Source organism: Thrips palmi, unplaced genomic scaffold (genome assembly GCF_012932325.1).
Source record: "Thrips palmi isolate BJ-2018 unplaced genomic scaffold, TpBJ-2018v1 HiC_scaffold_7, whole genome shotgun sequence".
NCBI lineage: Eukaryota > Metazoa > Arthropoda > Insecta > Thysanoptera > Thripidae > Thrips > Thrips palmi.
The window spans coordinates 5,346,354-5,359,842 of record NW_023144634.1 but is presented as its reverse complement, the minus strand read 5'-3'; the positions used below and the strand labels follow the sequence as shown (position 1 = coordinate 5,359,842).

Genomic DNA, 13,489 nt, shown 5'->3' with positions numbered 1-13,489 from the left:
CGCCAGGGACTTTTGAGTGACAAGTCGACAATGGTCTTTGGGTGGCGGGTCGGGCCTGGTCGGGCCATCGCCTTCGCGCCCACGGCGTCGTCGGCTCGCCAACAGAGCGGCTGCACCGAGTCTGGCCCCACCGATCCCACAGTCAATCGTGTCGGTGCACTGCAACATTTGAGGCTTCTCGCTTTCGAGAGCGGCGCGACATGCAGGGCCAGCCACTCGGTGGCTCTGTCTCTGTCGCACTCGCGTGGTGCCCCGGAAGGGTGCGAGGGCCGGGCCGTTTAGCGCTTCCGGGGAGGTGGCTCGCCAACGAGTGCAGCGTCTAGTCTCCGCGGCGATACCCCGCGCGGCACGCGACCGGCTGACTCACCCGCCGGTGCATCCTTGGCGGCGGCGCGGCGCCGGGCAGTGTGGGGACCAAGGCCGCCATTACTGCCCACCGCGGGAACGGCTCCACTCGCTTTTTGGCGGTCTGCCGACGGCCTGCCCTACGCGCTACACTACGCGGAAGCCCATTACCTCACTTCGGGTGTCCAGACACTGGCGAAGACGTGATGACGCCGTGGCGGACAAACCTGGGGCCAAGGGGTACCCAACTCAAGATAACCATTGCACGTCTAGTTGGTAATCAGTGAAATAATCAACATCATCCTATGAAATGACAATCATACTTTCGGGGATTCAATCACTTTTGACCATTTTTGCGAGATCACTGCTCCAAAACTATCAGCGGTCAAAGCCTCCCCGAGGCGGGGCATGAAAGAGTAGGGTCTTCAGAATAGTAAGGCGTCGAGGGAGGACTTTGACAGCAACTCAATTGGATGCAGTGACCGCTCAAAGTCAGCAAAAACGGTGATTTTCTGAAATTCATTCACTTTTTGACCATTTTGCGAGACCACTGCCCCAAACTATCAGCGGTCAAAGCCTTCCCGAGGCGGGGCATGAAAGAGTAGGGTCTTCAGAATAGTAGGGCGTCGAGGAAGGTCTTTGACAGCAACTAAATTGGATGCAGTGACCGCTTAAAGTCAGCAAAAACGGTGATTTTCTGAAATTCATTCACTTTTTGACCATTTTCGCGAGACCACTGCCCCCAAACTATCAGCGGTCAAAGCCTTCCCGAGGCGGGGCATGAAAGAGTAGGGTCTTCAGAATAGTAGGGCGTCGAGGAAGGTCTTTGACCGCAACTAAATTTGACGCAGTGGCTGCCCAAAGTCACCAATATTGAATTTCCGACACTTTAACAGCTTTCTGAGGTCGGCGCTCAAATATTCCCCAATATTTCCCAATAATCAACATAATAACCTCCTATAATCAGTGATAAATAATAAAATAATCAAAATAAATCACATGTAATCATACTCTTAATATAATCACTGTACATGAAAATCTTGAGTTGGTTCCCATGCGTGCGAGAGAGACAGCGACCAAACGGACCGGGCCGCAGGAGGCGGGGAACGAAAAGTCGATAGCGTCTGGATGACTTAGTGGGCATCTTCCTTTATACAGGAGACAATGCGTGTGTAAGACCGGCCTGGATCTGCCCAGACTGTGTCACGGCCCCGCCGCCCCGCCACGCACGCCTGCCAAATCCGGAAAGACGTCACGGACAGGACACTACCGCACTGCTGCCAACACTGTAATTTTCAAGCTGACTTTCCTAAGATATGGTCATAGAGTTTTAGTTACACTTTTTAAAATTCTAGTTACCCACTTGGGTTAAGTCTGGACACAGCACTGTCGGGTACTCGACTTTCCCGAAGCATGTCCAGTGGCAGCCCAGTTCAAACTGGCCACGCGGTGGACGCGCCGCGCCAGCGCTCGTCTGCCCCCAACTAGCGGGAAGACACAATGCGATTGGGCAATAAAAGCTGTCGGGGTTATCGCGCGAAAAGAGTCCCCGTCTTAATGACTTCGCGGCCCGCGCGACCATACAATAGCGGTAATATGCAAGCCCACGAATATCCTGGCCGGCAGAGAAGCCTCTTGCAAGACGCCGCGACGCCCCGACGCACGGCCACACACACTGGCAAAATTTAGGAAGCCGCCCGTGCCAAGTGTTTGTCTTTTATCTAAGACACCAGTTGGATGAATGGGCCTGTTGGCGAAGCCAGAGGCTGCAGCTGCAGGAATGTTTCCACTTGATTTAAGTTTGCTTGACCGTGTCAGACCGTGTCACCCACATCGCCAAGAAACGTGAGCATCAAGAATAAAAGTGTCGCAGAGCACAAAATGGAAATATTGTCCCTGATTTACGTATAAAATTGTACATAGCTTACATGTGCACAAATATGGCCAAAGTTTTGGACAGTAAAAGTACATGTGTGGTGAGTGCTTATGCATGGGACAAAACCAATGTTTTCGGGACATAATTATGATATTTTTAATAAATGCTGAGACCGTGAGCTGGGTGCGCGTCCCACCCTGCCGTGCCGTGTCGTGCCGCGCCGTCCCCCGAAGATGCGACACGCGTGCGCCCACGAGGGTGCGGTCCCGGTGGGGCGCACAATGGGCCCCGCCTGGGCCCCGCCTGGGCCCCGCGAGGGGTCGGGGGGCCTGACGACTCCTCTCCTACATATATAAGCGCATAGGTGCCACAGTCAACACGACAGTCTTCCTTTTTTTCGCTCCCCTTCGAGACTCGCACGCATACGAAGAGATGGCCCTCCTCCAGGTACCGAGCGTTGTCAAAGTGTCGAGAAGAAAGTGAACCAGTGCGCCGCGGTGGTTAGGACGTGTCAGTGAGAAAGTGTGAATCCTCAGATCCGATCGGGACTGTGCCACAGAAGCAACAGTGTTTTACCTGTGCAGTGAAAGTGATTCCAGTTCAAGCCAGTGTTTGAAGCGTCTCCGAGAGGTTTTGGTGCGATTTGACCCCAGTGAAACCGATGTTGCAGGTGGTGGCTTTGGTGTGCGCGGCGCTGGGCGTCGTCCGGGCGGGCCCGCTGCTCCCTGCCGGCCAGGAACCAGAGCCCTTCGACACCAACCCCCAGTACAGCTACAGCTACACCATCCAGGACGCCGTCACCGGGGACACCAAGGGCCACTCCGAGTCGCGCAACGGCGACGTGGTGACGGGGCAGTACTCGGTGGTGGACGCCGACGGCACCCGCCGCATCGTGGACTACACGGCCGACGCCGTGCACGGCTTCAACGCGGTGGTGCGTCGCGAGGGCACGCCGTCCGTGCACGCCGCCCCCATCGTCCGCGCCGCCCCCGTCGCCGCCCCCGTCGTGGCGCGCGCCTTCGTCCCCGCCCCGGTACCCGCCAGCGTCGTCCGCTCCGCCCCCTTCGTCCAGTGAGTACCCAGCAGCTTGCGAGAGAAGACCCAGTCGAGCCCAATGCATAATTTCCCGGCCTCGCGTTCGGGCCTCTGACCTCTTCAATTCGCTGTGACACGTTTATGAACCGGAGAGAACAACATGGCCATTGGCACCTTTCATTTTCGCCTGCAGGTACAGCAGCCCCCGCTTCTCGTACTCGGTGCAGCCGGTGGCGGTGGCGTCGGCCCCCGTGGCGCGCTACGCCCCCGCGCCGTACAACGCGCTGCCGGCGCTGCCCTCCTACGCCGTGCCCTCCGGCGCGTCCAACGTGCACACCTCCGTGTCCACGCCCTACCACAGCTACTCCTACTAGCGGCGGACGCCGGCACCACGACGAAGACACGCGACTGAGGACGACGCACCACACCAAAGCATGTACGCGACGACAGATTCCCATAAAAATACCTCAAAGAAAGTGTCGTGTTGTCATTGCTCCCTTGCGCCACGGCGCTCGCTTCATTGCGATCAAAAACCGGCAGAGTTTTTGCCCGGAGTGTCCGGAGACCTGCACGCGCGACACGCGCGCGCTTCCGCCCGAGAGGCCGAGACCGGCAATTTACAAGTCGGACTCCTGTCGCGTAAAAAGAAAGTGCTGGCCCGAAGAATGCCAAAAACATCCCGCCGAAATACTCCGCGTCCGCGGATCGCAGCGAGCGGCGCGCTCTCGCGGCGCGGCGGCGAAGCTCGGCCAGAGGAGCTCGGGGTATCGACGCGGAGAGGCGTCGCGCCTTCGGGGTCCTTCGCGCTCCGGGAGTATCGCCGGTGCGGTCACCGACGAAAAATAACAACAACGCACGTCCCACGGCGATACTCCTCGCTTTGGCCGTTTGAAGGCAGTTTCCAGTATTCAGCATCGTTTCAAGTTCATCATTTTAAAAGTCAGAAGGTGGGGGTGAAGTTGTTGAGTTTGCGAGTGTCGGCACACTGGAATTCGACAGACTGAGTAAACGGAGAGAAGGGGAGTGGTCATGAAATTGCGCGCGAGCCAGGGGCGGGGTCCCTGCATCACCGGCATTACGCGTGACCCCTGGCGGTAGGTCACCGGCCGCAGGCCCTCCAGAAGATCGGTTTGTCGCTCTGTCTCTCTCGCACCCTTATGCAGTACCTCATGAGTGCGGCAGAGACAGAGCGACGAAACAACACTCTGGACAGGCTCCGTGCAGCCCAATGACCGGCGGGCCACTGCAAATTACACACTGCCCCTGCCGAGCCATTCCGAAGGGTCTTTTCTTCGCTCTCTCTCTCTCTCTCTCTCTCTCTCTCTCTCTCTCTCTCTCTCTCTCTCTCTCTCTCTCTCTCCCTCTCGCACCCGTGAGGGACGCCTCATGAGTGCGAGAGAGACGGAGCAGCTCCGCGGAGTCAGCCTGTTCAGAATAACACGCGGTTGTAGAGAAAAGGATAAAAAGGCCTCCAGATTGAGTTTCCTCCTGGACGCCTGGCTGCCATAGGGCACCGCTAACATTCCTGCCGGCGAGGGCGGCGGGGCCCAAGGACCTCGGAACCCATTCCAGCGCCCCGTCGGGGGCCGCCGTCGGAAATCGAGCCGCCGCACAGTGGGCCAGAATACCGGCGCCGGCGGCCCACACTCTAGACGCGTTTTGAGCTCCAGAGTCGATGGAACACAAACTGAACGTGTGACCCCACCAATAGATTCCCCGTCCGGAGAGCAATCCATAGGTCGGGTCACACGTTCGGTTCGAGTCCCATTTAGCGACTCTGGAGCTCAATATGCGTCTGGAGTTTTGGCCGCCTCCACCGGTCTTCTGGCCCACTGTGCGCCGGACAGTTTCCCGCGGGACTGGGAGCCACGCCGCGCCGCAACTCAGCGGGCCGTTCGGGGCGTGGCCAGGCGTGGCCCGGCGGCAGGCGTTGGCAGACACTTTGGCGTATCAGGAGCAGGACGGCGACCGTATCGGCGGCCGCATCGGACCGGCCGCGGCGCGCAAGGTGGCGGCGCGGGCGGTGCGGGCGTCGGGCCGGGAGGGGCCTGCTCCCGCGGGGACTCACATCTCCCCGGGGATCGTAGAGCAACGCGGAGCCGCGCGACCTTGACCTACATCCGCGCTAATTTCGGGACTCCTGGGCAAACAGCTGGCCGCGCGGGCAGCTGGGCGCCGCGTCGCACTCGCGTGTCTCGGACTCGGCGGGGAGGGGGAGGACGCTCGCCTGGGCGGTCCAAGCGCTTCGATACGGCGATAGATCGATTACCGATCGGCGAGCTCGCAGTGGACTGAACAGGGTTGCGGCACGGCGCTCTGAGACGAGCCGCATGGGTGCGAGCGAGACAGAGCGACGACACCGATGTGCGGATCGCTCGGCGCGGCCCTCGGCACCCACCACGCGGCCGGCGTCTCAAAGGACCGCCACGGGGTCGGCGGTCGCTCTGTCTCTCTCGCGCACTGGGGAGATGTTGGAGCGAGAGAGACAGAGCGACTCTCGGAATGAGTGTGCAGCCCCACGCGCGTTGCGCCTCGCTTTGCGCGCCACAACATAACGACTGGCCCATTCAGCCGGACGGAAGCCGGCAAGCCGCGAAGCCGCGCGGCCCACGACCGCCACACTGCCATTCTGGTTTAGGACGACAGGATCCTCGACCCACGCTCCCGCCGCCGCCGTCCGCGAGAGGAATAAACAATAAAAACGCACTTGGAGCGCCCGACGAGGTGCGGGTAGGCCACCCGCTCCACGGGGGAGCATCGCGGAGGCACCGGCTGCCTACCCGCCAGGCGCTAGCCCAGAATGGACACCGCCGTGGCGACTTGTCTCGACGACAATCAAATAAAACTGTGAAACACCGCCGGGTGCCACTCACTCTGCTGTCTGCCTGTCTGTCTGAATGTCTGTCTGTCTGTCTGCTGTCTGCTGTCTGTCTGTCTGTCTGTCTGTCCGTCGCCCCGCTCCCCAATAAGGCCGCCCCTCTTGCGCCACTCTAATCGACACTCGGAGATCAAAGCCAATTTCGATGCCTCGCACCTCTTTCCTCCGCGGCCGTAAAGAACGCGTATTTTGGGCGGACAACCCGTTCAAATCGCGGGACTGGGCCTCGGCTCGCGTTTCGCTTGGCAGTGGCGCGGCGCCCTCTCGGAGGTGGTCCCGCTCCTTCTCGTTTTGTCGCTGCAGCGCACTCGCTTCCATTAATCTGCTTCTCCGATTGGCCAGTGGCCGTCGGTGGCGTGCAGTCGGCCGGCGGCCTGGGCCAACCTGGACGCAGCGGGCCACAAATCAGCGCCCGCAACAACAAAAATGTTTTCAATTTTTTTATTAGCAGCGACCTCAGCCGTACGCAGGCCATCGGCTCCCGAATGTGCAGCAAGTGACGGTCCTCACGGCCAGGGACTGAGGCCCCACGCCGCGCCGCACAGTGGGCTAGAAGACTGGCGGAGGCGGAACGTGTGACCCCACCAATAGATTCCCCGTTCGGAGAGCAATCGATAGGTCGGGTCACACGTTCGGTTCGAGTCCTATTTAGCGACTCTGGAGCCCAAAACGCCTCTAGAGTTTTGGCCGCCGGCGCCGTTCTTCTGGCCCACTGTGCGCCGCGCCACGCCCCCAGGCACACCGCGCCCGTGGCCAGGCCCGTGGCGCTAGCGACGGCAGCGTAAAACGGGCAAAAGGAAGCGCAGACGGAAAAGGGCCGACATGTAAACAAGCGGGCAGTCGTGCAAAAAGCCAGTAGCCGCACGGCCTGCCACACGGCCTGCACCGGCGTGGCGCAACCCAAGGTCGGCGCTCGGCGGGGAAGGGTGTCTGGATGCATGACTGGGGTGGCTTTTACAATTATTTATTTTTTTGCCGAAATTAAACGAGTACAGACAAACACACCTCGCTGCTCCAGAAAGGCTAAAAAACCAAAGCAGCGACCCGCAGCGACGGTCGCCGTTAATTGCGGGGGGAAAAAACAAAGATGGACCACTTAACATTTTTGTCGCTGCGGCGCGCAGTGCCATTCCAGGCGGGCCGGGCCCTCGGCCTGGCCGCGCCGTCGGGCCAATGCGTCGGCCCGTCAGACGCTGGTGTAGTAGTACGGGGAGCCGGGCAGCAGCGCCCGGAACGGCCGGTACGACGGCGAGCCCAGACGCGGCGCCAGCAGCACGGACGGCCGCGTCCACGCGCCGTACGGGCTGAGCGCCAAGGGCGCGCCCAGGCGGCCGGCGGGCTGCAGGCCCTGGAGGCCGGCGAAGGCCGGCGCGGGAGGCTGGCCGCCGGGATGGCCACCTCCGGGGCTGCAGCGACGGCTGCGGGGATGGTTACTTCTGGAGCGGGCGATGGCAAGGTGGCGGCGGGCAGGTACGTCGCCGGGAGGGTGGTCACCGGGAGGGTGGTCGCCGGGAAGCTCGGTGGTTGGAACGGCGCGGCGGGCAGGTACGCCGCCGGGAAGCCCGGTGTCGGGTAGGTGGTCGCTGGGAGGTAGGCCGTGGGGTGCGCCGCCGTCGGGAAGGTGGTGAACGCCCTGCCGGCCGAGGCGCGGCTCACCTCCACCCTGGACGTGGACTCGGCGTCGGGGTGCTGCACGGCGTACACGTAGGAGAAGCCGTCCGGGAAGGCGGCGAGGAAGCCGCGCGCGTCGGCGGCCACGTCGGGGACCCCGACGGGCAGGCCGGGCGGCAGGGTGGCGGCTGGCGGCGGCGGGTTGTACACGTAGCCCTCGGACGGCACCCCGGGGTCGTGGCTGGTCCCGGACACGCCTGCCACCAGCAGCACGGCGACGAGCGCCGCCACGCCCCGCGATGACTGCTGCTTGAACGTCGTTACGTCATTCAGGAACCATTACAGTGACAATGTAAGCCGAACCCGTTCTGCTGGAACCGTTTTATGTGTGCGATCCACGGGGAAGAAGTGCCCAAAAAATGCCCGGCCCTCAGACAGGATAAGACAAAAAAAAATTAAAACCTTAGCGAATCGCGGACATTTTGGAAGCAGTTGCGGGCTCTGGGCCAGCAGACGTCCTTCGCCAACTCTCGCGTAAAATAATTTGTCCACTGGTCCAGTTCTCGGGCATAAAACGAAAACTGCGTGGAAGCAGCGCCACCCGACGTACCTTGCGCATGGCTGCCATGGCCTGCTCTCCTGTTGGCCGGCTACTCCTGAGCGACTGAAGACGACACTTCACAGCGACACTTTATACATGCGTGGCGCACACTGGGAAACAAAAGGCACTCCCTCCGCGAGTTTCCCTTTCAGAGGAGGGAGTCCTGGTGTTTCAGGCGAGCCAGGCCTCCCGAGAAGCGTTCTGGCCCGAGAAACACTGCACAGTGGGCCAGAAGATCGGTGGAGGCGGCCAAAATCCCGGACGCGTTTTGAGCTCCAGAGTGGCTAAACGGGACACGCAGGGTCAGGGTCACAGTCTGTACCATCGCAGCTTGACTGTGAACTATAAGTCACAAAGCGAAAAGTAGTAGCGCGAATTATGCATTGGGCTTTCGACTGCGTCGCTCTGCGCCGCACTGCGCGAAGTGGACGGCGGGCGGGACAGGCGAGGCCAAAAGCAAACACGCCAAGGACCCGCGCGGAAACGTGGACGAACGTGAAAGCAGAGGAGGTGACAGCTTTTGTCTCGGGCGGACACTCCTATTGTGGCACCGCCTCGGGCACTGCTGCAGCACTGCTCAAGGCGCCCGTTGCCAAACGATTGGCCGACCAGGGCAACGGGCCCCGTAACGCGGGTAATATTCAATCGCATTCCTCCGGTTATTTCTGGCTGCGGCGGTACTTCAAAAAGAAAAAAAAACCGCGCATAATTATTAGGATCCGAAGCTACCGGTGGATGCGGTCCGATTGCTAATGAGCTCGCCGGATATCACGGCCAGCCTGCTGCACATTGTCCGAAGGCTCGTCCGAAGGGCAGCGGGACTCCCTCATGCCGAAAAATTAACCGAGGAAAACGACAAACTTGTTGCGAAAAATAATTAGTCGAACATTTTCCGAACACTGTCTGAGCCGTCTTCGCGCTCAGACACACTGGCGACTTGGCAGGCTAGGGCAGCGGGCCGCCTGACTGGTGGCGCGTGATGTATAGACACCCACACGCACGCCCGTCACAACACTACACTGCAAACGGCTTCCGTAATTTACATAATTAATAGAAATGACAATAACGGAATCGTCATAATTAGGCCGGTGTTGTGATCGGCGCCCCAGTGAAATACTAATGAGTCGGAATGCTTAGCATGCGGCCTCACTGCCTCACCCACAGTGTGTCCCACACGCCGAACCAGTCCGGAAGCGGCAAGGCCGGCCCGGTAATTACCAACGCAATGCAGCAAAAACTGGCTCAGTTTTCAAATTCAGGTGAAACTTAGCCGCAGTTTTTTTTTTAAATCAGGGTACAAAGTTCTACTACGCCGCCAAGTCTGATCAAAATCGTATAGGAAATTTCAAAATTGCAAAAGGGACCAAATTGAAACAAAAAATCCAACCCTGGGGAAACTATGTGGCCACTTCGTGCCTAAAAATAACTGTCGCCAAAGAATAATTCAAAGTAAACGCAGTGACATACTGACACACAATCAGCCCGCACATACTTGCAGTGACTCCAAGGGCGTCCCGGTTCATATCGGAAAAGCAGCACTGCATCTTGATTGGCTGCCCTCAGTGGAGCCAATCAGTTTGGGGATAACGAGTGAGTGCCGGCACTGCTGCGGGTCAGTGGCATTCTGGCAGCCGGGGCAGCCAGGCCGTGGCATTACGACTGCATTTGGGAGCCAAAAGAGGGTCACCCTCATTAGACCAACTCCTCGGAGCGAGCATGACCACGAGGACTATTCAAATGATCCGGTCCGGAGTATCTCTTCCCGAGAGAAATTATCGCCATTACTGCAAATTATAGACCATAAGTCAATGTCTGCAGCGGCGCGTCCAAGAGATAAAAAAGAAATGGTCCGCATGATATACTTGCGTCACAAATCGTGTCCAGCAGGGCCTGCCCGCTGGTTTCCGCCACGACGTGGGTTCGATTCCCGACGACTCCGGTTCAGCGAGCAAAAAACAGTGGTGGGCGTGGCGTGGCCGCGCGGCGGCAGCCCTGCACCGCGCCGTGCGTTGGGCAGTAAATCTTGCAGGCATCGGCCTTGGCAGTGCAGCGCGCAACGCGACGCAGCGCGACCGGCCGGCACGCAAAATAGACGGCATTTGCACTCCTCCCAAATAGGATCGCGCTGACGGGCAGGCCGACACGCGTGGCCAATCCGTGATGACGGCCCCCGGGCCCCGCAGCCCGCGCAGCCAGCCCGCGGGCCGGAAAAACCGGTACAGTGCAGCCACCCGCGCCGTTTTTATCTCAAACCGCAAGGCTTCGGATTAGCGATCCCGGCAAAAATGCGGCCCAAGGTCGCCGTCCGCGGCGCGGGGTGCGTCAAGGTCGCGCTCCAGTTTCGGCGAGCCGCAGTAAAGTGAGCTTCAATATTGGCAGCGCATCGGCGGCGCGGTCAATGAGAAAAGGACGAGTTTCAGATTGTTGCCTGGGCAGGGGCGTGTCAATGGAAGGTGTTGGTTCGCCAGGTGACAGTCAGAGGCGTCTGAACTGCAGGTCAACAGTGGGCTAGAAGACCGGCGGAGGCGGCCGAAACTCTCGACGCGTTTTGAGCTCCAGAGTCCCTAAACAGGACTCGAACTAAACGTATGACCCCATCAATGGATTCCTCGTTCGGAGAGCAATCCATTGGTGGGGTCGCCGTTCGATTCACATTTAGCGACTCTGTGGCTCAAAACCCGTCTGGGAGGATTTCGACCGCCTGCTCCGGTCTTCTGGCCCGCCGTGCGGCAGCGCGCCGGTGCTACAGCGCAGGTGGCATCACCAGCTGATGCGCCAGACCGCGCGGCGCGGCGGCACAGCCAAGTTCACGGTCAAGGGTGGGAAGATGAGCTCCAGGTCACTCACTCGGCTGCCCCCTCCTCCTCCTCCGGCCGACGGAAAGTGAGAGCGAAGGGGTAACGACCGCGCGCTGCCCCGCTGCCCCAGCGACCCAGCGAACCCATTTCCACAAAGCGCTCCGGCAGACTCGCGCGTTGAGGTCTCCGACACTTTATTTCTTCCGCGATTTTCTTTTTCACGGTGTTCACTGTGCACTCACCGTCGCACTGCGCTCCGCTCACGCACCTCGCGTGGGAATCGCACGCCGTCTTACCTGCAATCACACACGGAACGGTTTAGAAGGAACAGACGAGCGTGTTTATTGTTTAATGCAGTTGAAATCTGTGGCAGGTGTCACAGTTAGTTTTTCACGAAACAAAAACACGTTCAAGGAAACCAAGGAAAGTGTTTTGGCAGGGTCTCCGAGTCTCCGTAACCGAACCCTAACGGCCGACTTGGCCCGTCGACGGCCTCCCGCAACTCCTTTGAGTGCCTGCAAATTTCTCATAAACAAGCGGTCGGCCGCCGCCGGCTGCCTGCCCGTGGCCGCACCGAGCAGAACGCACAATGTCAACGACTGTTTTATATGGAACGACTCCATTAGGCAAAAGCGCGGCGCAGGCCTGCCTCATCTCAGTGGCCGCCATCCGTCACTGACACCTATTTCGTGTTCTGCGGTGACGAAAACCAGCGGCGCCTACACTAGCTGCCACAAGCAAGGTTGAGGGGAAAATGTAAACAAAACAGGTGTTTTAGTACTTCAACTCTTTTTAAAATGTTTATTTTCAACATCGAGTTTGAACTTTTGGCGGTGTCCCCTCATTACCGCGTGTTAACGCAAAGGGTCAGGCGGGGTTTAGACTGGCGGCACTAGCAGGCACTGCAGGCAGCCCGCGGCTCACACGCCGCCACCTCACGGCCGAGCCACGCGATATCCTGCTCGCATAGGACAAGTCTCTGCCATCCAGATTGGCACTTTTTCCATCGGAACACCCCACTTGTTGCGCAGAGTGTACCCCTCTGTCAGCACCCACACCTGCCTTTCATTCGGGACTGTGGCGGCTTGGGGATGACATACGGCCCGGACCTTGGACGGCAAATGCGGCCCGGCATTGGTCAGCCCAAGTCAGAGTTAAGTCGTGCGGCGTGTGTTCGCTGTGTTGCAGCCTTGACATCCGGAACAGAGCAGCGGCTGCGTCCGCGACGCACTCTTTCTCGCTCGGGGTGCCGCCAATGCGCGGCCAGAGGGACAGAGACAGACTGTACCAGCCCGGCCGGGGCCGGCTGGCCGCGCGGGGGCGTCGTGAGGGACTACACCAGCAAAAACAAACAACATTGTTCAAAAAAAAAAATGTTTCGGCCGTAGTTGAACCCGCGACACGGCCGGGTGGTACGAAAACCAAAACCTAACGGCACTCGTGTCATGGACACCGCGCGTCAGAGTGCGACAGCCAAACGCAGGCAACGGCCGTCGGAAGCTTTCTGACAAATCGATTTGAGCGGCGCAGCCAGCCAGACGCAGCGAGCGCCAGGCCCCACCCACAAGTGGGCCAGGCCTGGGCCAGGCATGGGCCACCGCGCCTGTATCGGGCGACGGCATCTGGAGGTTCGTGGAGGTCAGGGCCCGCCAGGAAGAACACGCCGGACATTGACATTGGACACCGCAGGCAGGCACGCCCTGCACAGCGCTGCTCTGTCTCTCTCGCACCCCTGGCAACGCCGTCCAGTGCGAGCGAGGCAGCGCGACAGCCCGTCCCTTTTCGCGTCACGCCGGAGTGCGTCGTGATGCCTCGGTATCAGTGCATTAGCACCTAATGGTCGCGCTTCTAATGAGTGGTTAGCCATTAATCCGCTGACTGATACAAATTGGTGGCGCTGCCTTGGCAGCCCGTTGGCGCCGCCCGCCGCCGCCCGCACCGCACACCTGGGCCCACACTGCCAAGAGTTCGGCTGCTACTTGAAGATTTCAAGGCTCAGTTTCCGACCAAATCTGGAATCAAACTTGTTGACGACGTCATTGTCACACTATTGTGATAAGAATGAGAGCTTGAAAGCAAGTTTTGCCAATTTTATGAAATTGCCAAGTGATGAGAATGACATCCGCGACACAGCGCTAAAGAATTGGTACAGTGCACACCGCGACGCCGACCCAGACAGGAGCTTTGTCTCGCTGCACTGCTATCGCTTCATCGGATCAGTGCTCGGCACTGCCAGTCCCAAAACAAACACCGTTATTACAGCGGAGGCTAAAACACCCGTTCGCGGCGCAACTTTTGCGTAAGGCCCATCAGAGCATCAGTTTGGATACACGTCTATCGGCCGG

At 59.5% G+C, this 13,489-nt stretch overlaps 2 protein-coding genes across 2 annotated transcripts in view; one reads left to right on the top strand and one right to left on the bottom strand.

The window, feature by feature from the left end:
• The window catches only part of LOC117652469 (neurobeachin-like protein 1), a 203,738-nt gene that overhangs the window by 47,494 nt on the left and 142,755 nt on the right, over positions 1 to 13,489 (bottom strand). The gene's annotated exons all lie outside the window — the stretch shown is intronic.
• Positions 2,617 to 3,730, top strand: LOC117652490 (cuticle protein 7-like). The gene is made up of 3 exons (XM_034397442.1): positions 2,617 to 2,668; positions 2,892 to 3,292; positions 3,450 to 3,730. Exons 1-3 carry the CDS (start codon positions 2,654 to 2,656, stop codon positions 3,628 to 3,630), a joined length of 597 nt encoding a protein of 198 aa, XP_034253333.1. The 5' UTR covers positions 2,617 to 2,653; the 3' UTR covers positions 3,631 to 3,730.